Genomic DNA, 24,335 nt, shown 5'->3' with positions numbered 1-24,335 from the left:
AGTACCCCTCCCTGCTATAGTTAAACTGAGCAGTGTGCCTAAAGTTTGATGGTGATTGATGATTAAGTTTATTATTACTATTTAAACTCCATTTTGTGAATGCCTAACTGCAAGTGCGGGTTTCATGACTTCAGAGGAGAAATATGACATTAGAAGCATCCACTTCATCTCTCCCAGCCTCCAAAGTTGCTTCTTTCTAAAATCAGAAAGTTTTTTCCAAAGAAGAAAAGATATGGTGAAATTTGCTGGGAATCATGCAAGTAAGGAGCTATGCATCACTTTGCTTATAAGCCCCATCTTCCCAGTATGCCTCCAAACTGGAGTGTGATTTATATCAGTCCTGTAATTCATGTAGATTTACCCATGTGAGCAATTTCAACAGAAGAGAATTTTTCAACAGAAAATAAGTGGGCAGGAAGGAAAAACTGAGTAGCAAATGCTGCTGCAGGTCTCTGAATTATTCAGTGGGCTTGCCTATTATTAGCTGATAGTTGGGCAGAAATTGATTATTTTGTTTAAAAGAGGACACATGACCTAAGTCTGCTATTTTTTGGTAGGGAAAGAAAATTCCTGAAGATGGGGATGTCTTATGGAGCTCTGAAATTCTATTTTGCCACACTCTCAGTCTGTTTTATTAGCTATAATAGAGCAATTAATTGCTGGATTAAAGTTATATAACTTAAGGATTGGTGATAGTTGGAAGACACAGAAGAACAGTTAAAAGAAAATCAAATTATTGACCAGACCATCAATTCATTATGGAGAATTATCCCTTCTCCACAAGGACTGATGAGATGCCACACACGTCAATCTGTTCAGATAAGACATTTAAACAGGACTCAGGAATTCATCTCCTGTGCTTTATAGTAGGCTTTCTGGAGGGAGTAAATAAAGCTTTGACTCTGCATGTTAAATAAAATGTCTGTCTGGATTCCAGACTGTCTGCTGTCTCAGGGCAGGAGTTAAAATATCCAGAGACGTTTGCAGGAAATCTAACTGTGGCTGGTTAAGGGGACTTCCTGAAATGGATTTCTAACTTTCTGTGGAACAGCCAGCTTTGTCTTCATTATATTTTCATTATGGTTTGAGTTTGAAGGGCCAACTTTTCCAGTGACAAGCTGGAAAAAAAGGGGCAGGAAGTCAGATTATGGACACCTTGGATTGCTATCTACGAAGGACATACTGTAGCAAATCAGTTCTGTTCACGTGACTAATATCACCTGCTTCTCCTAAGCTGGTTAAGCACAAAACCCATTTAAAAAGTGAAGAACCTTTCTAGTCAGCAATTCATGCAATAGTATTGACATTCAAGGCTTCAAAATGCTTCAATAAAAGTTAAATATTTAAAAACAGGATTAAAAAAAAGAATATCTCTAGGCTATTTCTAAGGAAAGAACCATAGTTCACTGGTTCAGTCTCTGATGTCTTTTGGTTGTTGGTACATTTTATTATGCCCTTGTATAATATACAGTTGCAAAATATAACTATATATCAGAAGGTAAATTGGCTGAGAGGCTATTCCCCCTACTTCTCCTCTTCCTTCTTGGATATTGTCCATCATTCCACCCTGTCACTATGGGGAGAGAGTAGAGCACATTTCCATGGAAAGCATCAGGTTACATCCATTCGCCAATGTTATTTTCTTAGAAGTTCTGTGTAACCCTACACTGGACCAAGAGACATAATTAGAATTAGAATTAGAATAGAGCTGGAAGGGACCTTGGAGGTCTTCTAGTCCAGCCCCCTGCTCAAGCAGGAGAACCTATAAAACCACAGAATGCTAGAGATTGGTGCTTTGCTCTGGGGGAGGCTTGCTTCACATTTAACTTTATTTTTTTAACATTCAACTTTTTATTTTTAATTAGAATCAAAACAGGTAAGAAACTGACAGACGCCAATAAAGTTGTCCTCCAGCATCTTGGTGGCTATGAACCCCAAAGCGCTCACCCATCTTGAACTGCAGATTGCAAAGGGGTCTCGCAGAATATAATTGACACCGTTCTAGGAATATTTTGAGCATGCAGAACATGGGAAGTGGCTTTTCTGGACTTAGCCAATGAAAATGAAAATGGTGGCATTCATAATACAGCAGCTGGCTTTTGTTACTCTATTTTTGTCTTTCTGGTCACGTGGATAGTTAGCCAATCTCCTTCAGCCTTGTTTTTATTTTTTTACAAAACTTTATCTTTCTAGTGACATGGCAAAGGTTTCCCAATAATGGAAGCCAAGACACTGCAAGACATTGCTTGGCAAATCATAGGGGTGGGGTGTAAAATGTAAATAAATAGAATAGAATAGAGCTGGAAGGGAACTTGGAGGTCTTCTAGTCCAGCCCCCTGCTCAAGCAGGAGAACCTATACCATCTCAGACAAGTGACTGTCTAGCCTCTTCTTAAAAATCTCCAGTGATGGAGCGCCCACGGTTTCTGGAGGCACGCTGTTCCACTGGTTAATTGTCCTCACTGTCACAAAGTTTCTCCTTAATTCCAGGTTGCTTCTCTCTTTGATCAGTTTCCAACCATTGTTTCTTGTCCTGCTCTCTGATGCTTTGGAGAATAACGTGACCCCCTCTTCTTTGTGGCAGCCCCTCAAATACTGGAAGACTGCTATCATGTCTCCCCTATTTCTTCTTTTCTTTAAACTAGCCAAACCCAAGTCCTGCAGCCGTTCTTCATATGTTTTAGTCTCCAGGCCTTTGATCATCTTAGTTGCTCTTCTCTGAATTTTTTCCAAACTCTCAACATCTTTTTTGTGATATGGTGACCAAAATTGGCTGCGGTATTCCAGGTGTTGTCTTACTAGGGTTTTATAAAGCGGTACTAATACCTCTCATGATCTTGATTCTATGCCTCTATTTATACAACCCAGGATTGTATTAGCTTTTTTGGCGGCTGCTGCACACTGCTGGCTCATAGTCAAGTGATAGTCCACTAGGACTCCAAGGTCCCTCTCACAGTTGCTGTTTTTAAGCCAGGTTTCGCCTAATCTGTACTTGTACCTTTGATTTTTCTTGCCCAAATGTAAAACTTTGCTTTTCTCCACATTGAAACTCATTTTGTTGGATAGGGCCCATTGTTCAAGTTTATCAAGATCTTTTTGGACCCTGAGTTTTTCTTCTGGGGTGTTGGATACTCCTGCCAGTTTAGTGTCATCTTCAGATTTGATGAGTTCCCCTTCAATTCCCTCATCTAAGTCATTTATGAAGAGTACTGGGCCTAAGACAGAACCTTGTGGTACCCTACTGCTTACTTTTTTCCATGTGGATATAGTGCCATTGAGGACTACTTGTTGAGTACAGTTTGCCAGCCAGCTATAGATCCATCTGGTGGTGATGTTGTCTATTCCACCTTTTTCTAGCTTACCAAGGAGTAGGTTGTGATCTACTTTATCAAATGCCTTACTGAAATCTAAGTATACTAGATTTATATATAGGATTATTGTGCATACTGATTGAATAAGAAAGATATGAAAGTACCTCTATATTGGCTGATTTTCTTTTTAGAATTTTAGATTCTTTAGAAAACCTGTTTACCGAGCTTAAACAATTTTGGATCATTGCCTATAAGCAATATGGGCTAGAACATTTAAATTATCATCCTAATTTTGATATGGCATAGTGGCTAGACTGTTCTTCGGGTAACTGAAACAATTTCAAATATATACACTGCAAATATATGTAAAGTGTCCTGATTTCCTTGAAAGAACCTTATCATGAATATACAGAGGTCCATTTTTAATGTATTTATTGCACTCTATCTCAGTAGACTGGCACCTATAAGAGCAAAAGCGAGATTGTAAATGAAGATTAAATAAATAAATAAAGGGTAACTATGAGATACTTGGTTTTGTTCCATTGGGATTAATGGGATTTAGAAGGTTTGATTGAGTATGTGCTTTGTTTTCATTATAACCCAAACACCTTTTTCATTGTTTATGGTATATTATTAAAACCAGTGTTGGCCAGTAAATTAATTATATTTATTGCCTTCTGAGGTCTGGTTTTTTTTAATTAAGAACGTTTGCATCTGCCCAATATTCAGTTAACATATTGATCAAACACATGTTAAATTTGTGCAGTTTGAAATAAAAATTATCTAAGATGTGTACATAATTTAATATAATGTACTGTCTCAGAAATCATTTAAAGAAACTGCTTGAATTAGTCAATACATATTGAAGGTTTACCCCAATGCCAGACTCATTTAAAGGTTTTCTTCTTATAGATTGTAACTCTAGTTATAATCTAACTATAAATGCATGAAAATAATGCATTGATTGATTAAACCTCAGGCCATGGATAGATACTAAACAATAATAGATACTGTAGAATGATGTTTCATAAATATGCAACCACATAACAACTTCATCATAAATTGATAAATTGAAATGGTTGAGAAGGTGCAACAAATTAATATGAACTGATGCTTAACTGCCCATAATATTGATTGGAGTTTTCTTAGGAAAACTCTATAATTACATCTTTAGTAGTTGTATTCTTGTATTTTAAAAGATTTAAAGCAGTTTTTTTCCCTACTGTGCACCATGCAGAGATATAAGATGGCAATTCTAACAAGTTCCAGCTCCAAATGCTCAGAGTTACAATCCCAGCAAAACGGGAAAGCATGAGATTAACAAGAGTACCTTGATTGATTGACTGATTAACTGTATGCCCTCAAGACATTGTTGACTCTTAGTGATCACATAGATAGATTTTCTCTGTGATTATCTGTCCCTAACCTGGTTCTTCAGCAATTCCAATACCCTCCCCCCACATCACCACTGTAATTATAACCACTATAACATTCCTGCTGGCTGTTCTCTTCTTGTTCCTTCCACCTTTCCCAACATTACAGCCTTCTCCAGAGAGCTGGGTCTTTGCATAATTGTCCAAAGTAGGATAATTTGAGCGTGATGATTTGTGCGTTCAAGTGAGAACTCTTGGTTTGATTTGTTTGATTAAACCATTTGTTTATTTTCTTGCTTATCCATGGTACTCTCAGTCAATAATCTTCCTATCTTGCTTCTTCTAAGTCCAACTTAGATTTCAATAGGGAATACCATGGCTTGCACCATAATGCTTGTCAGTATCTATCTGAAGAGAAGCTACTTGTCTATGGAGATTCTCAGTCATCCAGGTCATAGTTCTCCCAAAGGTGCTTTTTCAAGAGGCAACTGGACTTTCTTGTTTTTCTTTAAAGATGTTTCACTTCTCATCCAAGAAGCTTCTTCAGCTCTGACTGGATGGTAGGGAATGTAAAGATTTATATTCCTTGCAGACAGCTGGTCATTTGCATTCTTTTATAGAGTCATTGAGGCCACTTGGAGGTTTATCTGTGTCCTGAAAGTCACCTGTTGCCTCTTGAAAAAGCACCTTTGGGACAAGAGAAGCCACTAGTATATAAAATGAGAGCAAACCCCATTCCCTACTAACACTGATGATGTTACCTAGTTTGGTAACATGAAATGTCTGCAAGAAAACAAGCAAACTCAGAGAGCACCAAGGACCCCTCATTTGTGATATAGTCTCATACATGCTTCCTTGAAAATAAAAGTACAGCTGAACCTACTGGAAAGTGTGTTTGGAGTGGATATCTTGGCTGATGTGGTTCTATTGCCAGCATTAAAACTGATTCAGGTGTATCTATAGAATTAAAAATGGTTCCATGGCTCCGAGTGGCCTTGGTTCAAATCCACAGCATTCTGGATCTGGCATGTTTGATGTAGTCCTGGCTGGTTGCAGTGGTATAACGATGAAAGGCAAAATAGCAAATATTTCCTTGAGCTGCTTTCAGAAAACCCCTCCCTTCCCATAACCCCTGACCAACATTAGTAGGCAGGGCTTGGGTAGAATGGATTGTTTGCTATGTCAGTTTATGCCCACTTCCCAACTAAGATTGCTCTATCATTCCTTTAATATAGCATAATATATCCCATGATCAAGAAATACAGCCTTTGGGGATTTTGACCTTTTGATACAAAGATCTTTTAAATATGTTGTGCAATATCTCAGCTGTCATTATCTGTCTTGCTCTGATGTGCTTGACTCAGCACAAAGGTGATATGACATCTTCAGTTTTCTGGCATCTCTCAGGCTTCCTTGAGAAAAAAAGGACTGATGGGGCTGTATAACACTTAAGAGAGACTATTCCTCTTGAGAACCTGTTGGAGAATTTTTCCTTTCCCTGGAGTAATTCAATGAAACTATCAATTCATTTTTTTGTTTATTGAATCCATACTCTGCTTTTGCATTTGTATGAACACCCAAGCCAGCTTGAGCTAAATAACTATAAAAATTAGGTTTAGTGATTGAGGCATCTTCAAAAGGGTCTCACTTACTCATCTAAATAACTTTAGGATTTCAACTCCCCCCCTACAATTTAACTTGTGCTGATAAGCAAATGGAAGCCAGTGCAGATCTTTCAAGATAAATGTATTGTGATCTATGTATTTTGCAATGATTAAGATCCTGCTTATTTTACACCGTTTTTTTCTGGACAATTTTGAAAACTACCCTACTTTAAAGCACTTTGCAGAAGTCAAGACATATAAAAATCTTGATATATGTCATATAAAGTTAAGGCTGGTATAATAGATGTAGTAGTGCACAGATGCTTCTTGCTACTTGAATTGTTGAAGATTGAAGAGCACTTTCAAATCATGAATATGATTATTCTTCAGAAATGCAACCTCATTTACAACAGGCATCATTTCAGTCCTTAAGGCCAGCTATCTCCCTGCCTACACATTCAAATGAAAATTTCAGAAGCTCGTTCATTCCCAGCTTTTATTTTAAATAATGCAACAATGTTAGAAAAGCCACATCTAATGAACATTTGTCTTTGTCCTAACTATTGAACCTTCAGAAGTCTTGAGCCTTCTTTAAATGATTTTGAACTTAATTTTTTTTTTAAAAAAGTTTTTTTATATGCCACCTCTCAGATAAACTTTTCAGGCATTTACCAAAGAAATTAAACACACACTGATAACATACCTCAATGTATTGTAGTGTGATTTTACCAGTGAGTGGATAGGTGATCCAAAAAACCCTTTCTCTCTGGCTTTGGAAAAAAAAAATCAACACATACACACACATACCCCTGTCTGCATCCCATGGGACATCCTTCCATAGTTCACAAACTTGCAGGACAAAATAGACTATATTTAAAAACCTGAGAAAATTAAAACCCTTAGTGTTCTCCAGAGAAAGAATTGTGCAGATAGAAAGCCACACTAAGAAGATTCTCCCTCTCCGGCCACAACTCATCTTATCATAGATGTTGTCCATGCAAAAGTAAGCTGGTATGGGAACAAGCAGTAGAGTAGAGTAGAGTAGAGTAGAGTAGAGTAGAGTAGAGTAGAGTAGAGTAGAGTAGAGTAGAATAGAATAGAATAGAATAGAATCTGGAAGGGACCTTGGAGGTCTTCTAGTCCATTAATTTAGATATCTGGGATTAAGTCGAGTTTCCTACCTCCTATCTTAATTTTGTTTTAAAAAGGAAGAAGAAATGATGGTAAACTTATTTTGTGGTATTGTCTTATTTATAATTTCGTGTCTGATTTTCAGTGAACAATATAGAGATATCTGTTAGAAAATTATTCACTTTAATGATATCTTTGACATAGGGGTGAAGGACCTTTATTGGATGAAGTGCTAACTTTTCTCCTTGTGTACTTCATGCAAGCTATTTCCTGGTATATTTCATGAGAACTGGATGTCATTAGTGAGTATCTTCCACACCTCTTAGACTCGGTGATCTGACATGTCTCTCCCACTACCAGCTAGTTGTGTGACCTTCTGTGCATGGGGAAAAGAGCCACCATTGTAGAGAGAACTGGCTTTGAGACAACAGTACTGAGGTGGTCTACTCTACATTATAAAGCATTGTGTAAGGGGCTCCTTATCTGTGACCTTTGTGGGATTTAGCTTTCTGCATCAAATAAAACGTGAAGAACGGTTGCAGGAATTGAGCTGGTTTAGTTTAATGAAAAGAAGGACGAGGGGTGACATGATAGCAGTGTTCCAGTATCTAAGAGGCTGCCATAAAGAAGAAGGCAATCAACCTATTCTCCAAAGAACCTGAAGGCAGGACAAGAAGCAATGGGTAGAAACTAATCAAAGAGAGGACAGACCTAGAAATAAGAAGAAATTTCCTGACAGTTAGAGCAACTAATCAGTGAAACAACTTGCCTCCAGAAGTTGTGGGTACTTCATCACTGGAGGTTTTTAAAGAAGAGATTGGACAATCATTTGTCTGAAATGGTATAGGACAAGGGTCTTCGAACTTGGCCCTTTTATGACTTGTGGACTTCAACTCCCAGAATTCCTCAGCCAGGCCCGCTGGCTGAGGAATTCTAGGAGTTGAAGTCCACAAGTCATAAAAGGGCCAACTTCAAAGATCCCTGGTATAGATTAGAACAGGGCTTTTCAACCAGTGGTACAGGTACCACCTGGGGTACATTGGCACCTGGCAGGTGGTACGCAACCATCCTAAAAAAGTGGTAGCGGGGGAGGGGAATGAGCTGAACCAGTGGCAGCACCGCACAAGCCTGAGCGAGAGATGGCTGTAGCTGCAGGGCTGTCAGGGCTCAGCGGAAGCGCCAGGATCAATGCCGCTTTCCAGCTGATCGGCGCTTCTTCGGGGCTGTCAGGGCTCAGTGGAAGCACCAGGATCAGCGCCAGGCTCCAGTTGGAGCTCACCGCTGATCCTGGCGCTTCTGCTGAGCCCAGAAGAAGTGCCGATCAGCTGGAATGTTGCAGCATCTCCAGGGTCTTGTGATTTACATTCAGATGCTTGGCAACTGATTCATATTTATGACGGTCACCATGTCTCAGGGTCATATGAAGTGACCAAAACCTGCTGCAACCACCCAGCAGACAGGGGGAATAAAAACCAAACACCCCCCCACCCCACCCCCGCTGCCAATCCTCAACAGAAATGCTCACAACAATGAAAACTTCAGGCAGGAGGAAGAGCGCCGCTGGGTGGGCAGACAGGTGTCTTGCTCAGCTGTGGCTTAGGGGGCACTTTTTTCAGTGCCATTGTAACTTTGAACAGTCATTAAGTGAACTGTTGTAAGTCGAGGACTACCTGTACTTTATCATCTTTTTCCCTTGGTCATCAAGTGTTTGACACCTTGCTAGGTGACTGGTGGTACTTGGATATTGCCATATCCTAAAAGTGGTACAATGGGTGAAAAGGTTGAAAAGCCCTGAATTAGAAGACCTCTAAGGTCTCTTCTAACTCTGTTATTCTCTTAAATATTAGAAAAACCCCCCCCTGGTGCCTGTCGCCTAGCATTTTCTAAACATTGGCTGGCCAGGAGAAAAAAAACAACCCCAGCAGCAGAAAACAGCACAGTGAAGCTTACTCAGAGTAAACGCAAGAAACTCCCTTCAGCTCCACTGTCAGGGAAGGAAGTCTGCCAATAGCCCTCGGCTGGGTTTCTTTCAAAGGGCTATTGTAGGGCTAATATCCCCGCCTGAAATTCTTGAAGGAAACAAGGCAGGGAATACAAATGAAATCCATAACGCAATGTCCCAGATGCAAAAAAAAAAAAGGGGGGGGCAGGCACACATACAGAAAAAGACCCATTTATATCACGGGGCTCTATTTGTGATATTTGTGATCTTGAACTCCAGCCTTGTAACAAAGCAGCTCCTTGCAAGTACTGTATGTGCAGAAGGCCAGTCTCCTTCTGGTCTCAGTACCCTAAGAAGTTAATTCTTGATGTTTTGTCTGCCAGCCAACCTGCCTCCTTGCAGGTCCCGTCCCCACCCACCCTCTTGCATAACTTCATAAAGGGGAGAAATATTAAGAGATTGGAGCGGCTGCGGGTGATTCCTTTCCCTTGTCCCTCCCTCCTTTGCAACAAAACCTCCAAACAAGCAGACACATGCTTTCTTCCAGACCTCCACCCACCCTAGACCTCGGGTGATCATTTATTTGAAATCACTTGTAGGAGGGGAAGGAAAAGGGGAGGGGAGAAAGGGGCGGGAGGGAGGAACGGACTCCCTGTTTGCTCAAACAGCGCTTTTTCTTCACATGGCCCTGAGCCTCCCCTGTTAATGTTTCATTCTGTTCCACAGCTGATTTCTAGTGGAACAAGTTGAGAGGTGAGTGACTTTTCCGTTTGCCTGTCCATGTTTGGTAACCTGACTGAACCTTACACATCTGGGCGTGCGAGGGAGCATCAGCAGTAAGGGAATCTTTGCTTCTCCAATAATTAGTTTACTCAGTGGAAAAAGCCAGCTCTTCAAGAGGATTACCCTTGGCTTTGTTTGGTTAGGGGCTTCAGCTGAAGAAAATGAACTGGTTCGAGGGTAGCTTCCAGGAAACTTTTTTTCTGACTCTTATCTTTCCACCAAAACTATAAGAGACAGGAGCCAAAGAGATGAGGCAAGACCTTGGAGTTATGGGAATTGGGGTGGGGGGGGAGAGACCAATGGGTATTTTGCAGCTCTGCAGCCGAACAGCATTGTAGGAGATGCTAAACTGCCAGCAGTGGCAAGGATTCAGCAGAAAGAGGCAGGAAGAGACTTTGCTTCTGGACGGGAGAGATGGGCTGGGATGCCGGCAAGCGATGCTCAAGAAAGTCAAGGGTGACAAATAAAGCAGCAAAGGTAACACAGATATGGGATTGGAGATCTGGGCTGGGAATTGGTTTGTATTAGACTGAGAAATCATGTTGGCTCTCTCTATGTCCTGCCACGCTTGACAGATGTTTGACAAAGAGGACCTCATGAAAGCAGGATTCTAAACCTGGTGACTATTATTTTCCGAACTTAACAGAGCTAGGGGAAGCAAGGAATGCTTCCATTCCATGCATCAAAGTCTGTGGGATGTCTACTTGACTTTCTAGCATTGACCAAGGGAGATGACTTTCTATCCGGCATAGCTTAGGAGATGCAGGGCAAGCTGCACAGTGTAGATAATTCCATGTACCTCAAGAGAAGGACTGGCTTTGGCCACCAAGGAATTATAGTCAGGAAGCTGCTAATGCTGTTCCTGAGGCAGCTGCTTCTCTTGGCTAGTGGTTGGGCTAGCTCTAGTTGGCTCTGACTGGCCACATGTCCAAAAGGGCCCATTTAGAATGGAAAGATTGAATCAGATGTCCAGTTTGATACCAGTTTCTATGACTTTTAACAGCTGTATTGCTCTCATGTGATGGGAAGTATTGCCTGTTATTACTGCACATATTTGAAGGATACAAGAAGAAATTCTTATATTTAGGGTCTAGGAGAGGTCAAATGAAGGTAGATTACTCAGTCTAGTGGATTACTTCTGATTTTTTTTTCAATGTAGGATTCTTTTAAATAACATAGATGATTGATCATTCCATATATTTGTGTGTGTATATAGGTGTGTATTTTTTTCTCCAAAATGAGTATTTCTAAAAATAATATATTGAGATGGTGGCATGTGTAAATATTGCAAAACATACTTTGAAAAATATTTGTGTTACTTTCTTGGAGGAGGGGGTGAGGCAGAACTGCATTGCAAAAGTTAGCAAAATGCCAACTCTGAAGAGTAATTACTTTTAAATCTATGCATAAGTATCCTGAATGTACGTAGAGTCTTCCAGATGTATTAGATTATAGTTGCCACATTTCCCAGCAAGCACAACCAACATCTGGAAGACTCTGGGGACAGAGTCTTTATTTAGAAGGCATGGCTCAAGTGAGTTTTCGATTCATACAGATGATTGTTTAGGAATAACATACAGCAGGAATACATGGGGGAACTTACAGCCTTGGAAATGTTGGGGGAATTGCTCCCAGGGTCCCTTCCCATTGGTTCTGCTTTCAAGGGAATGCAGTTTGACATTTCAGATTCTGGACTGTATGATCCAGGACTAAGAATAACCAAATATACCCTTGGAACTGAACTCTTTTTATGCTGCTGGAGCAATTTTATCCTGCAACAAGTTAGCTTATATGTTTTGGATCCACCCGGATTTGTCATTTAGAAATCTAAATGTGCTTATTTGTTGGATTCAGTGGGAACTAGTAGTGAACAGACATACAGAGAAATGTGTTATAAATCTTTCAGCATTGGGCTAATTACACTATTACAAATGCCGGCCCTTGACTTATCTTTAAAAGGGTATGTTATGCAGGATTTTTGTTCTTGCTGGAATAATTTGAATGCTGACTCTATGCTTGTCATAATAGCCTGGTCCGATGTTTCTCAACTTCAGCCACTGTAAGATCTTCCCCATCCCAGCTAGGGAATTCTGAAAGTTGAAGTCTACATAAAGTTCTGGGGTTGAGAAACACTGAACCAACCCATTAGAGAATTATGGTGTCAAGTTCTTAAATGTGAAGTCCTATACATGCCTATTCAGAAATAATTCAATGGAACTGTCTGTGATTGAGTCACGATTCAACTGAAGATTTCATCTGGCAGGTATCTTTTCCCATAAATTTCTCATCCCCATATGTTTATATGCAGATGTCTGCATAATAATTCTGCATATTTTATTGCTGCAGAATTATATATTTAGTGGACATATGGCTATATATCTCCTATGACTGTAGATAGCTCACTACAATCCATAAAAACATAGTTAAAAGCAAAAGTACCCTTCCCCTAAATTGCCAGACCAAACATCGTTGCACCCCCATCCTAGCCCAATGCGTTAGCCTCCAGAAGACTAAAAGGTGGGGATTCCTGGATTTCAGATAGGAGGATGTTTCAAAGGACTGGCACAGCCACCAAGAAGGCAAGCTTCTTAGATCCCATCAGCTGGCAACATTTAAGGGAGGGGACTTGGAGCACATCCATCCGAAACTAGAAGGATGGGCTGATGCTCTCAGAGAGAGGCAGTTCCACAAATAATCTGGCTCTGTGCCATATAGGGCTGTAAAGATGATAACCAGATCTTTGAATTGCATCCAGAAAGCAACTGGGAGCTAGTGCATCTCATGCAGCAGTGGTGTTACTTGGATGAACTTCAGAGCACTCAAAGCTGCACGTGCTGCTGTGTTCTGGAACAGTTGCAGCCTCTGGATGTTCACGGACACCCCGTCTAGAGTGCATCATACAAATCCAAACAGAAGGCACAAGTGACTATGGACAAAATGTGCTTGTAAATTTGCAACAGATTAAATAATTGTGTAAATACTTTAAATAACCCAAGACCTACGTGGCATGGGCCCAGGGTATCTGAACAACTGTCTCTCCCTGATGGGACAGGCCTACCCCACTTGAGCCAATGGAAGAGGCCTGCTACAGATCCCATCTGCTAAGGGTTTGAAGTAGGTGGGGTTAAGGAGAAAAGCCTTTTCTGCTGTGGCCCCATCCCCATCCCCACACACTTCCCCTGGAGGTGAGAACTTTCCCCTCCCTTTTGATCTTCTGGAAGGGAATCAAAACCTGGCTTTGCCTGCTGGCCTGGGCCCCCGAGGAGGGTGCTCACTGCTGGAGATGGCTGACAGGGTAAGAAGACTTCGGTTTTAGTATAGTTCTTAATAATATTTTAACTTTTATGTTGTTTTAATCTTTTAATTGGTTTTTATTTGTTTTATAACCTGTAATCCGCCCAGAGTCACCTTGTAGGGGAGATGAGTGGCATAAACATTTATAAATAAATAAATGGAAATCATTTTAATCTATGTAAATTCTTACAGAGACTTTGAAAATGAAAGGACAGTTGCTACATTCCTCTAGCTTTCTGCTGTGTGTTCCTCAGACTTGGACTTTATTACTGGAGTTGTACCAGAGCCAGGACTGGCAGTCCTGATCTAAACATTGACTAACAGGTTTCCAGAGGAATCCAAGCAGATATTAGCTTGTCTGGATATCATTTGTGATAAACTGTAAAAAGGTTGATGCCTTATCATATTGACTCTTGTATCTATCCATGTATCATTAACTAATGACAACTATTCAAATTTTCTTGAATGGACCATTCATGGGAATTCTGTGTAATCATTTATGCCCATGCCAGCATTGAGCACATTGTGAACATTTGACTTCACTTTCCTTGCTCCTAATTCAAACTTTCAAGAATTCCCACCAGCTTATTTTTTAAGCAAAAATCAAGGGAAAAAAGACACACACATCTCCAAACATACTCGTCACATCTGTCTATATGTTTGCACTATAGACAGAAAATGTCAATAGAATGGATTGCAAAAAAAAAAAAAAAGTTTTCCAGGGACTTCTATGGGAATGGATTTGCAAGAATTTCAAAACAGACTTTCATTGCCAAGGAACTGAGGACAAAAGTGAATTAAGTCTTTTCCAAGTAATTAATTCAAATCATACACACATATGCACATTTGCTTATGTAAGTTTTATACCAAAAGATATTTTTTTTAAAAAAAGCACTTAGAGTATATTTAAAAAGCCTGCATAAAGTATATTTTAAAATACATTTTAATAATATATACAAATATGAAACAGGGAATTTTCTTTTAAAAAGGATTGCAAAGACATTTATTTAAAACGTTGCACCTTAAAGAAAGTTCTGTACAAAAGCATTTTATTTATTTGCTTGATGTATAGTTCATGTTTCCTCCAGTAATTAAAATGGAAGGTACATTTTAAAAGGTATTCCAACTGGAAAATATATTGTCTTATTAATATAAACTTAGTGGAGTAAAATAGAATTGTGTGTATGAATATGTATATGTGAAGCCCATAGCTTCAGAAGCTGCTTTTTGTCAGCTTCTGTCTCAATGGTTTTTTGCAAATTGTGTTTTATGTGTGTGTGTGTGTGTGTATGTATGTATAAGTTTGTGTGTTTGTATTTTCAACAGTTTGTTTAAAGCATTTGATTTTCAATAGATTCAACTAAGGAAACTATATTTGCTCATGACTCTTTACCAGACCACTTAGCTTAGCAGTCCCAGTCCATCCAGGCCAGGGCATTACCAGAAGATTTTACACAAAAGCCCTTTTCAAAACCTAAGCTACTTGCTAGGTTTTGCAAACAAACTTAGCAAAACTGGAGAACTGTGCTATCTAGCAACCTATGGGCACCCAAGCATTTTTCATCTGGTTGATAACAAACCAAACACAGATTAAACAGGGCTAGACTCAACACATGAATATCCAGGAATTTAGAGGAGGAATGGATGTCCTGGCACCATGCAGCCATATTACTAACTCCCATTCTAGTGAAATACGGTATAAATGCATATTAACAACTCAATCTATAATCAATCAGTCTAGCCTCCTAGAAAACGGAATGTGTCAATTTTCTATGCCTAGAAATATAAGGCCTAGATTTTCATTAGTTTCTTTCCTGTAATTTGGAAAACAGGGTAGTTTGGAACATATCCAGTTATGAAGGCTGGTACCTATCATCCTTTCTTGCTATCCCAGACCACAGGACACTTTCTTCTACCTCTGCTCATCTTTTTCTAGTTGGATGGCTTATTTCCAAACAGGCATGGGGTTGTAGCCTTTATAATTTTCTCAGCATCTGCGGCAGAAGAGTGCAGGCTCCACTTGCCTGGCAAGGCGGGGGTGCACTCGCGCATGGGGATGCACATGGGGCTGCTGCCTCACTTTCTGTACTGTGCAGGGGCTGGGCTGGACTGGACGCAGAGCCTCCATGCTGTTTCTTCCCCTGTGGACATCGGGAGCACCCACCCCACCTACCCCTCGTCCTGGGGTGGCTGCCACCGTCCCGGGCTCTCCAGCCCATCACCGGCCAGCTGGGTGCGCCGAGCTTGGGCCTCGGGCAGATGGAGGCTGGAGGGGAGCGAGAGTCATGGCTGCCCAGTTCCTCCACCTGAGGACGTATGTGGGGAGAGGTGCCGCCTGGCTCAGTAAGCCACGGTCTGCCCACAGAAGGAGGAGGAGAATGGAGGAGGAGGCTGGCCGGGGACAGGAGCAGTGCTGCCCATGGGGGGAATCTGACCAGCCCCAGCCTGGAGGGGAGGACAGGCCGAGGGAGCCTGAAGGGAGGCAGGCGTGGTGCTCAGGGATAGCCACTCTTCCCCCCTCTCCCCATGCTCCCGCAGGAGGGCTGGCTGGCTTCGGCGTCACTTGGGCAGGCCTGGCCGCACATCTGCCCAGCGGCGCTGGTGGGCCCGGCCTTCCGTCCTTTCTTCCTTTCTTCCTTTCTTCCTTCCTTCTCCCTCCCTCCCTCCCTCCCTCCCTCCCTCCCTTCCTTCCTTCCTTCCTTCCTTCCTTCCTTCCTTCCTTCCTCCCTCCCTCCCTCCCTCCCTCCCTCCCTCCCTCTCTCTCTCTCTCTCTCTCTCTCTCTCTCTCTCTCTCTCTCTCTCTCTCCCTTTCTCCAAAGTCCAAACATACGTGTCCTCCTTCCTCCACTAGCCTTCTGCAAAGTGCAAACGGACTCCGCGTCCTACTTGTCTTCTCCAAACTCATGCCCACCATCACTTCCAAAGGCTCGCTCACTCGCTCTCTCGCTGCACTCCCGCCAAAACCTGCTTTTATAGGTTCCCCTCTCCCCACCCAGCTCTCACAGCTTTTCCCGCGAGAGCGCTGCTGGATTTGGTTCCCCTGCCCTCTCCAGTTCCCACTAGTCAGGCGCACATGGAGAGGGGGAGAGGAGCGTCCCTCTGGTGCGCATGCCGACAGAAAGGGCTCTGCGTGCCCAGTCTGGCACACGTGCCATAGGTTCGCCATCATGGTTATATAGGGCTTAAATCTGCCTTTATAACACTTTCACAGTTAGGGAATATAACTGATATAATCTAGATCTAGCAAACCTTATTTTTTTTCTGATGCCAGTATTGTGGAGAATTAAGAATCTGACTCATACTAAGCTTTACCAAATGGATTCCATTTTGCCTAGGGCAGGGGTAGGCAACCTTGGCTCTTTTATGACTCGTGGACTTCAACTCCCAGAATTCCTGAACCAGGATGAGGAATCTACTCTGTATGAGCTTTCAGCTTAGCTGGTTAGCCAGATACCATGTCTATCAGAAAGATCTCTGGAGTTCTTGTTAAAAGGAACAGGGTGAGGTGACTGAGGCACAACAAGGCTGATCCTCAATGCAGCAAGTGCAAATTTGTTGATAAAAAAGTAAACGGAAAAGAAAGTGCAAAAGAATTGGTGGTAAAATAAGAAGTATCTCAGCTATCTGGAAAACAGTTTCCACTGATCAGCGGAAGATGAAAATAAGGAAATAGAATTTGTCTTGGAAAGCTAAAATTGGAATATAGGGAAAAGGAGTCATCTAAAAAGAAAAATGAAAGGAGGTGGAGTGTGGGGAGACAGTTAAAATAATCCACTTGAACCTGTTACTCTTCAGTATAAAATTTTATATGATGATGTAATGCAAAGAAGGTCAGGACCAAACGTACCTCTAGTAGGGACTGCATTCCAGAGAATGAGTGCTAATTTTGCAAAAGGTATCCAGGTTATCTCCCATGAGAATGGGACTGTCTAGAGACCTTCTCTAGGTGTTTGGACTGGATGAGGAAAGTAACATTTGGCAAGGCTGTTTCTGACATATCACAGTGCTACGATGCTTATATATGAAATAATAAATAATATTTTTAACTGAATATGGAAACCTGCTGCTAACTAATGCAGTAAGCTCAGAATAGGTATTAATCAGCGTAGTAAGTTTTGTAACTGCCATAGCTTCAGAGTCATTTTCAAAGACAATTTCTACTCTCAGATTCTCTAGCTAGAAAGCCATGCTGGCTGGGGGAATTATGGGAACTGAACTGCAATATAAGACCAAGCCAAAGAAAGCTGCATGACCAAATAAGCAGAATGAATCAGATACTTTAAACAATTGCTTTTTGGCTGATATATAAAGCCAGTTGTCTAATTTGTTAGTGTTGTATTTTTACTCTCAGAAAGAGAGTTTGTGGGATTTTTTAAAATCAAGAATTAAAGGATCCACCTGGGGTCAATGAAATAAAACCTGAAGGCCTGGAGATCAGAATTTTGATTGAAGGAAAAGGAGGTATCATTTGCTAGTCTATTGCATGCAACAAAGTGCTTTGTACCATCCCTGTTCACTTCCATGGGTTTTCTTTTTGGTTACTTTCAGCACTCCAGGAGCCCTGCTCAGGAAGCTGAACAAGCATCGTATCAATATGTGATCTTCCTTTCTCTCATTCTTTCCTAAACTTCCAGGGCCATGGGGAACAAAAAGTCTTGGGATGTGGAGCTCAATGGGGCTGTAATTGTGCCAGAGACAAAGGCAAAACCGAGGAAGGGGGAGGATGAGCTGGAAGAAAGAGGCCAGTGGACCAACAAAGTAGAGTATGTGCTGTCTGTGGCTGGAGAGATCATTGGTCTGGGAAACGTTTGGCGATTTCCTTATCTCTGCTACAAGAATGGAGGTGGTAAGTATCCAATATTCATAATTTTTCAGTGTCATGTAATTGCTTGTGACCATTGTTTATTATGCAACAGCTTTGAAACAAATGTGAAGTTGCAAATTAGCAAATCATGTGCAATATAGAGATTAAAAAATAAAACTGGCTATAAACATTTACAATGTAAAATGAACAACTCATAATAAAACCATTGGGTGATGGACCAACCTGTGAATCATCTCATCATCATATTTGGTGGGACAGATTATTGGCAGATTGTTTGTGCTGGCAATGCAAAATGTTATGAGCCACACATTTGTCCCTATCAGTAGGAAAATCACAAATCTGTACAGCCTTCCATATGTTACACTTTCTGTTTTAAAATTGTGCCAAAATCTTTGGTCTAGGGAAGAAGTAGAATGGACATGGAATGAGAATGGATAATGACCATGTCTGTCTAATGGTCATAAATATTCCTATTTATATTTATGACTATTACATAGAAGCAGCTGTTGTCTGAAGTTTTACATACAGTATCTACTGTACTCGTCAAGAGTCTATATCAGTGGTGGCGAAGCTATGGCACTCATGCCAGAGGCGGCACTCAGGGCCCTCTCAGTGGGCACGTGCACCATCGCCCCAGCCCCACCTCCCCCCACGGCCCCCTCCTCACCAGCAGCCCCCCCAGAGGAGAGTCGCCCCCGGGCACAGAGCAGCACAGCCAAGCACATGGCAGCAGGAACAAGACTCCACCCTTGTGCCCTGTCATGCGTAGATGCTGCGGGGTGCGGGCAGAGGGGATGGCCGCCATGACACTGCTGGGCTGCCTTAGCGATCTGCTACAGCGGGCTGTGGAGGCGGTGGGTGGTCCTGCGGGCAGGTGAGGTGGGGGATGGAGTGGGGACAGGGGCAGGGGGGCGGTTTTGGGGCACTCGGCCTCTAAAAGGTTCACCATCACTGGTCTATATGAACAGCACTGGTGTAGTATTTAAGGAAATGAAAAGATACGGGAGATGGAAGCCATGAAATTTCACTGAGTAAGGGTAAACTTACCCCTAGCTCACCTTTCCCAGTCCAATCTAACTTGTAGAAGAATCTGGAGGAGGAAGTGCTATGTATGGTTCTTGATCTTCTGGAGGAACAATAGGATATATAAGTCTAACAAACTTATATAGCCTTTGTGGCTGTTATGGCACATTGTCACACTACAAGGGCTTCCCTTTATATATATGTATCTCACTTCATAGTGCATAAAGAAAAGGGGTGGGGCTTGCACTACAATATTGTGATGCTTCATTTTTTGATCCCCTAAATTTCACTGCAGATACAAAAGTGAATGAATATGATAAATGAGCATACTGCCCCCAAAGAATTAATTTAAAATATAGATATTCATGGGGAGAACCTACAGAGAGTGGTGGGGGCATCAGAATCTTTAATAGCACAACAGATCTTGTTTAATAGGGATTCATCACGTTTCTGTATAGGTAATCCCTGAGTTAGAACGTTCACTTAGCGCTTATTCGATGTTATGCAATAAGCACCCTCTAGTGCAGGGGTGTCAAACTGCCGGCCCATGGGCCGGATGCGTCACGTGGAAGCCGCGCCCACCACATTGCCGACAATGGCAAAACCGGCCCGATATGTTGCGCGACGTCACGTGACGTCACGAGTTTGACATGCCTGCTCTAGTGTTTACGAGTAACTCCCAAAATTACAAATGTTGCAGCACTATAGCACTTGTTCGCCCTTACGAATGACTGTGGAGGTTCTGCAACATTCACCCTAGTGCCCCCCCTGCTCCCCACAACTGCTTTCCCCTCCCATTCTGCCATGCCGGACTCACTTACCTTGCAAAAATCCTCTCTGCCATTGTTTCTATTCTCTGCTGCTTTGAGGGAGAAGAGAGTCGATGGAAATTCCTGGGTGCCGTAATATCGCACGAGTTCAGGCACCCATCTTCTTTTGCAGAGAATGGGTGCGTGAATTCTCGCGAGATCACGGACCCCAGAAACTTTGATTTTTGGAGTGAAAAGTGTTTGGGATGCCTGTCTCCTGCTCTCTCTCCCCCCAATTCCTTTCCACCAGTGCCAGAACCCTTTTTAGCTGGATGGAGACCTTGGGAAGGCTAGAAGTTCTGTTTGGCTGCAAATGGGGTGCTTTGAAATGCTCCATTTAAAACACCCCATTTGCAGCCAGACGGAGCTTCCAGTCTCCCTAAGGTCTCCATCCAGTTAAAAAGTGTTTGAACACCTATGAAGCACTTTCAAAGGCTCTGTTTCACTCCTTTTCAAAGTGCCCCATAGACACTCAAACAGCGATGGTGGAAAGGAGTTGGGGTGGTTGGGAGCAGGAGACAGGCATCCAAAAACTTTCCGCCCCAAAAATTAAAGTTTCTGTGGTCCGTGATCTCGCAAGAGTTCAGGCACCCATTCTCTACAAAAGAGGATGGGTGCCTGAACTCGTGCGATATTACAGCACCCAGGAGTTTCCATCGACTCTCCTCTCCCTCAAAGCAGCAGAGAGGAGAAACAACGGCAGAGAGGATTTTTGCAAGGTGAGTCTGGCATGGCAGGGAGGGAGGGGGGAAGCATGAGGTATCTTGGGGGAGTGTTCCATCATTAGGCCCCACATGGCCATCCCCATTCTGAGATACCTCATGTGCACTTAAACCACGCATTAGCCCACACATTCAATTAGCAAATGTGTGGGTGAAAGCAGGGAGTGATCTCATTCAAGTTACGAGATTCACTCCCACGAATTCTCGAGTTACAAACGGAGTGGGCAGGCTCCCTTACATTTGCAACTCAAGGACCACCTGTAGCTACATTCCACCTGTAGTCTCAGTATAGTTAGTTGACTCAATGATGGGGCAGGAAATCACTTTTCCCCAATGACAACATATTGTGCTTGAGAAACTGGGAAGATGCTATCCTTCAACAGAAGCACTTGACAAAGTTCTGGTGACAAAAGGCTAACTAAATATTGAACACTTGATGTGCTTGAAACTGACGTTTTAGAGTGACCTACATTTTTATAACATATAGCTGATGATGCATTATTCCACGTATCTCATTGGATTCAGTATGGATTCAAAATAAGGTAGCTTTATTTTTGGCCTCAAGTTCCAGTTATCTGGATTTAAATTGGTGCTGAGAAAATAGTTGAGGATGTCAGAGGTCTAATGTTTTTAACATGGCTACATTCAGGCCAGAGGGAAATGCTCCTTGCTGAGGCCTTGTAGTTAATTGTCCATCATGGGAATGCATCACAGTCAGAGTTATTGTTGCTGGGACTAGACAAATAACTATAGAAAACAAAATCAGGAAACAGAATGTGACTATTGCAAACCGATGCATTATTACAACAGTCCAGAAAACATGGGTCAGTGTGGAGAACAAAGCGTGTGTTTCCTTTTTTTTCTGTTTTTCAAAGTGATGGGGTTTATAATCTTATGGGTTGGCCACAGAGAGAATTCATTTGATCAAATTAGGATAGCTTGCAGAATGCAAGGTCCAAGGGAGAAGATTCTTGCATTCCAAAACTCCAAGTTCCATAAATACCCCAAAACTCTTGGAAAAGTCTGAGGATTCAAAGTTCCTATTCGTTTAAAGGCCCAAATCTTTGAGTCTCAGATTATTTAGCAAATTAAGCACTATTGTGGTGTTGCACATTCCCTCCCTCTCTTTTATGAATTTACCATGTCCACACATTCTTAGAGTTTATCTTAACATTCAGAACAGACACTGGACTTATTACTGCCTTCCTTGCTAATTCAGTTCTGATAGTCATGTAGCCCTGATACTTAATCAGAACTTAAACTTCCACATCACTTGAGTGATTTAATAGTAGTGAAAAGTACCAAATTAAAGTGTGAAAAAGGCCCATTTTTATCTTTATACCTAACCTATGTGGATTTGCACATAGTCTATGGAGAGATTAGAATCATGAAACATCCTGAAAATAAACTTGCTGATTTTGATTAATGGTTCTGTGCCTTGGCCAAAAACACAGGCTCAAGTTGTGAAATATCTTTAAAAAATAAAGAACACCACTTTAATGGTGCTGCCTTTTATATTTCAATAAAGGAAGAGAATGGGAAATTCTTGAATCATTGAATGACTACTAAAAAGCCATTGCTGATGAGCCATCTTTGGCTTATATGATCCTACTTTCAATCAACTTTTATAGACTTGGAAAGCAATTTGCACAGAGGTTGTACTGATAAGATAACAAATGAAAAGAGTAAGTTTGGCATAGATGAAAAGGGTTGTTTCAGCATTCTCAAGTCCAAAGATCCATTGAGTTAATTTATATTCTACATACCTTGCATGTTACAAGTAGTCCTCAACTTGTGACAGTTCAGGTAGTGACTGTTCAAAGTTACAACGGCACTGAAAAAGTGACTTATGACAGTTTTCACACTTAACAACCGTTGCAGCATCCCCATGGTCTGGTGATCAAAATTCGGACATTTAGTAACTAACTCATATTTATGACGGTTGCAGTGTCCCGGGGTCATGTGATTCTCTTTTGCGATCTTCTGGCAAGCAAAGTCAATGGGGAAACCAGATTCCCTTAACCACCATGTTACTAACTTAACAACTGCAGTGATACACTTAACAACGGTGGCAAGAAAGATTGTAAAATGGGGCAAAACTCACTTGATAAATGTTTCGCTTAGCAACAGAAATTTTGGGCTCAGTTGTGGTTGTAAGTCAAGGAATACCTGTATTGTACATTTATACTATCTCCCTTCACTACGATCTTGAAATTTAAAAAATCCTCATGTAGTCTTTTACCATTTATTTGGAGTGACTTTTTCTGCACCAGTTCAATGATGTTCTTTTGAAGTGTGACACAATGTGCTGTATGTGAGAACACAAAACACTGACTTGATTTAGGCAGCCATACTTAGGCTTAGGCCTGAACTGGTGGGAAATTTACCCTTCAGTATTAATGAAGGAAAAGGTGGCCCCATGAAGAAAATCAACAAATGAGCTTTTTCAGCCTCTGCTCTGAGGAACATCCTCCCGTCAGAGATTAGAGTGGCCTCCAGCCCTGATCGCCTTCCATAAAGCTTTAAAGTCCCGGCTAAGCTCCTGCCTGGGGCGCTACCAGTGGTGGGATTCAGCTGATCCGCACTGGTTCGGTAGAACCGGTAGCTACATTTTGATGAGTTCGGAGAACCAACTGAACCCATGCTGCTTCTGGAAGTCCGTTCTAGGCCTCAGAGGCCTGGAGGAGGTTTCCCAGGCTTAGAACGGCCTACTAGAAGTGCGTGGATGTCACTTCTGGAAGTCCATTCTAGGCCTCGGAGGCCCAGGCCTGCATCCATGTACTGTAGATAACCTGATGTTCAGGTATTTGAATCCTACCACTGGGTGCTACATGCGCCAAGGGCCCTACCTCCTCTTGCTTTGTATGTACAGGTAGTCCTCAACTTACAACAGTTCATTTAGTGACCGTTCAAAGTTACAATGGCCCTGAAAAAAGTGACTTATGACCGTTTTTCACATTTACAACCTTTGCAGCATCCCCATGATCACATAATCAAAACTCAGATGCTTGGCAACCGGTTCATGCTGATGATCGTTGTCCTGTCCCAGAGACGTGTGATCCCCTTTTATAACTTTCTGACAAGCAAAATCAATGGGGAAGCCAGTTTCACTTAACAGCCGTGTTAGTAACTCATCAACTGCAGTGATTCACTTAACAACTGTGGCAAGAAAGGTCAAAAAATGGGACAAAATTCACTTAACAAATGTCTCACTTAACAACAGAAATTTTGGGCTCAGTTGCAATCGTACGTTGAGGACTACATATACTCGGATTAGATGTCTTAATGGGGTTTTTTTGTATTTTAAAAGTTTTTATTCTTTTTATTGTTTTGAAATGTTTTTAAGATTTTAATTGCAATATATGTTTTTGAATTGTGAGCTGCTCAGAGTCGTTTGCTGAGATGGGCGACTAGAGAAAATAAATAAATAATAAAATAATAAATAAAATAATAAAATAAAATAAAATAAAATAAAATAAAATAAAATAAAATAAAATAAAATAAAATAAAATAAAATAA

At 41.5% G+C, this 24,335-nt stretch overlaps 1 protein-coding gene across 1 annotated transcript in view; it reads left to right on the top strand.

Annotated features, from left to right (window-relative positions):
* Positions 1–10,105: 10,105 nt before the first annotated feature.
* Positions 10,106–24,335, top strand: part of LOC107285904 (sodium- and chloride-dependent betaine transporter-like) — a 57,065-nt gene continuing 42,835 nt past the window's right edge. The window contains exons 1-2 of the mRNA XM_015814170.1: positions 10,106–10,113; positions 18,072–18,283. Coding sequence (XP_015669656.1) covers positions 18,076–18,283 — 208 coding nt within the window. The 5' untranslated portion in view covers positions 10,106–10,113; positions 18,072–18,075. The remainder of the gene's footprint in view (positions 10,114–18,071; positions 18,284–24,335) is intronic.

The sequence above is a fragment of the Protobothrops mucrosquamatus genome, unplaced genomic scaffold (assembly GCF_001527695.2).
Source record: "Protobothrops mucrosquamatus isolate PMUCROS unplaced genomic scaffold, P.Mucros_1.0 scaffold226, whole genome shotgun sequence".
In the NCBI taxonomy this organism is placed as follows: Eukaryota; Metazoa; Chordata; class Lepidosauria; order Squamata; family Viperidae; genus Protobothrops; species Protobothrops mucrosquamatus.
The sequence above is the reverse complement of the archived record's forward strand: the minus strand, read 5'-3'. Positions and strand labels throughout refer to the sequence as shown.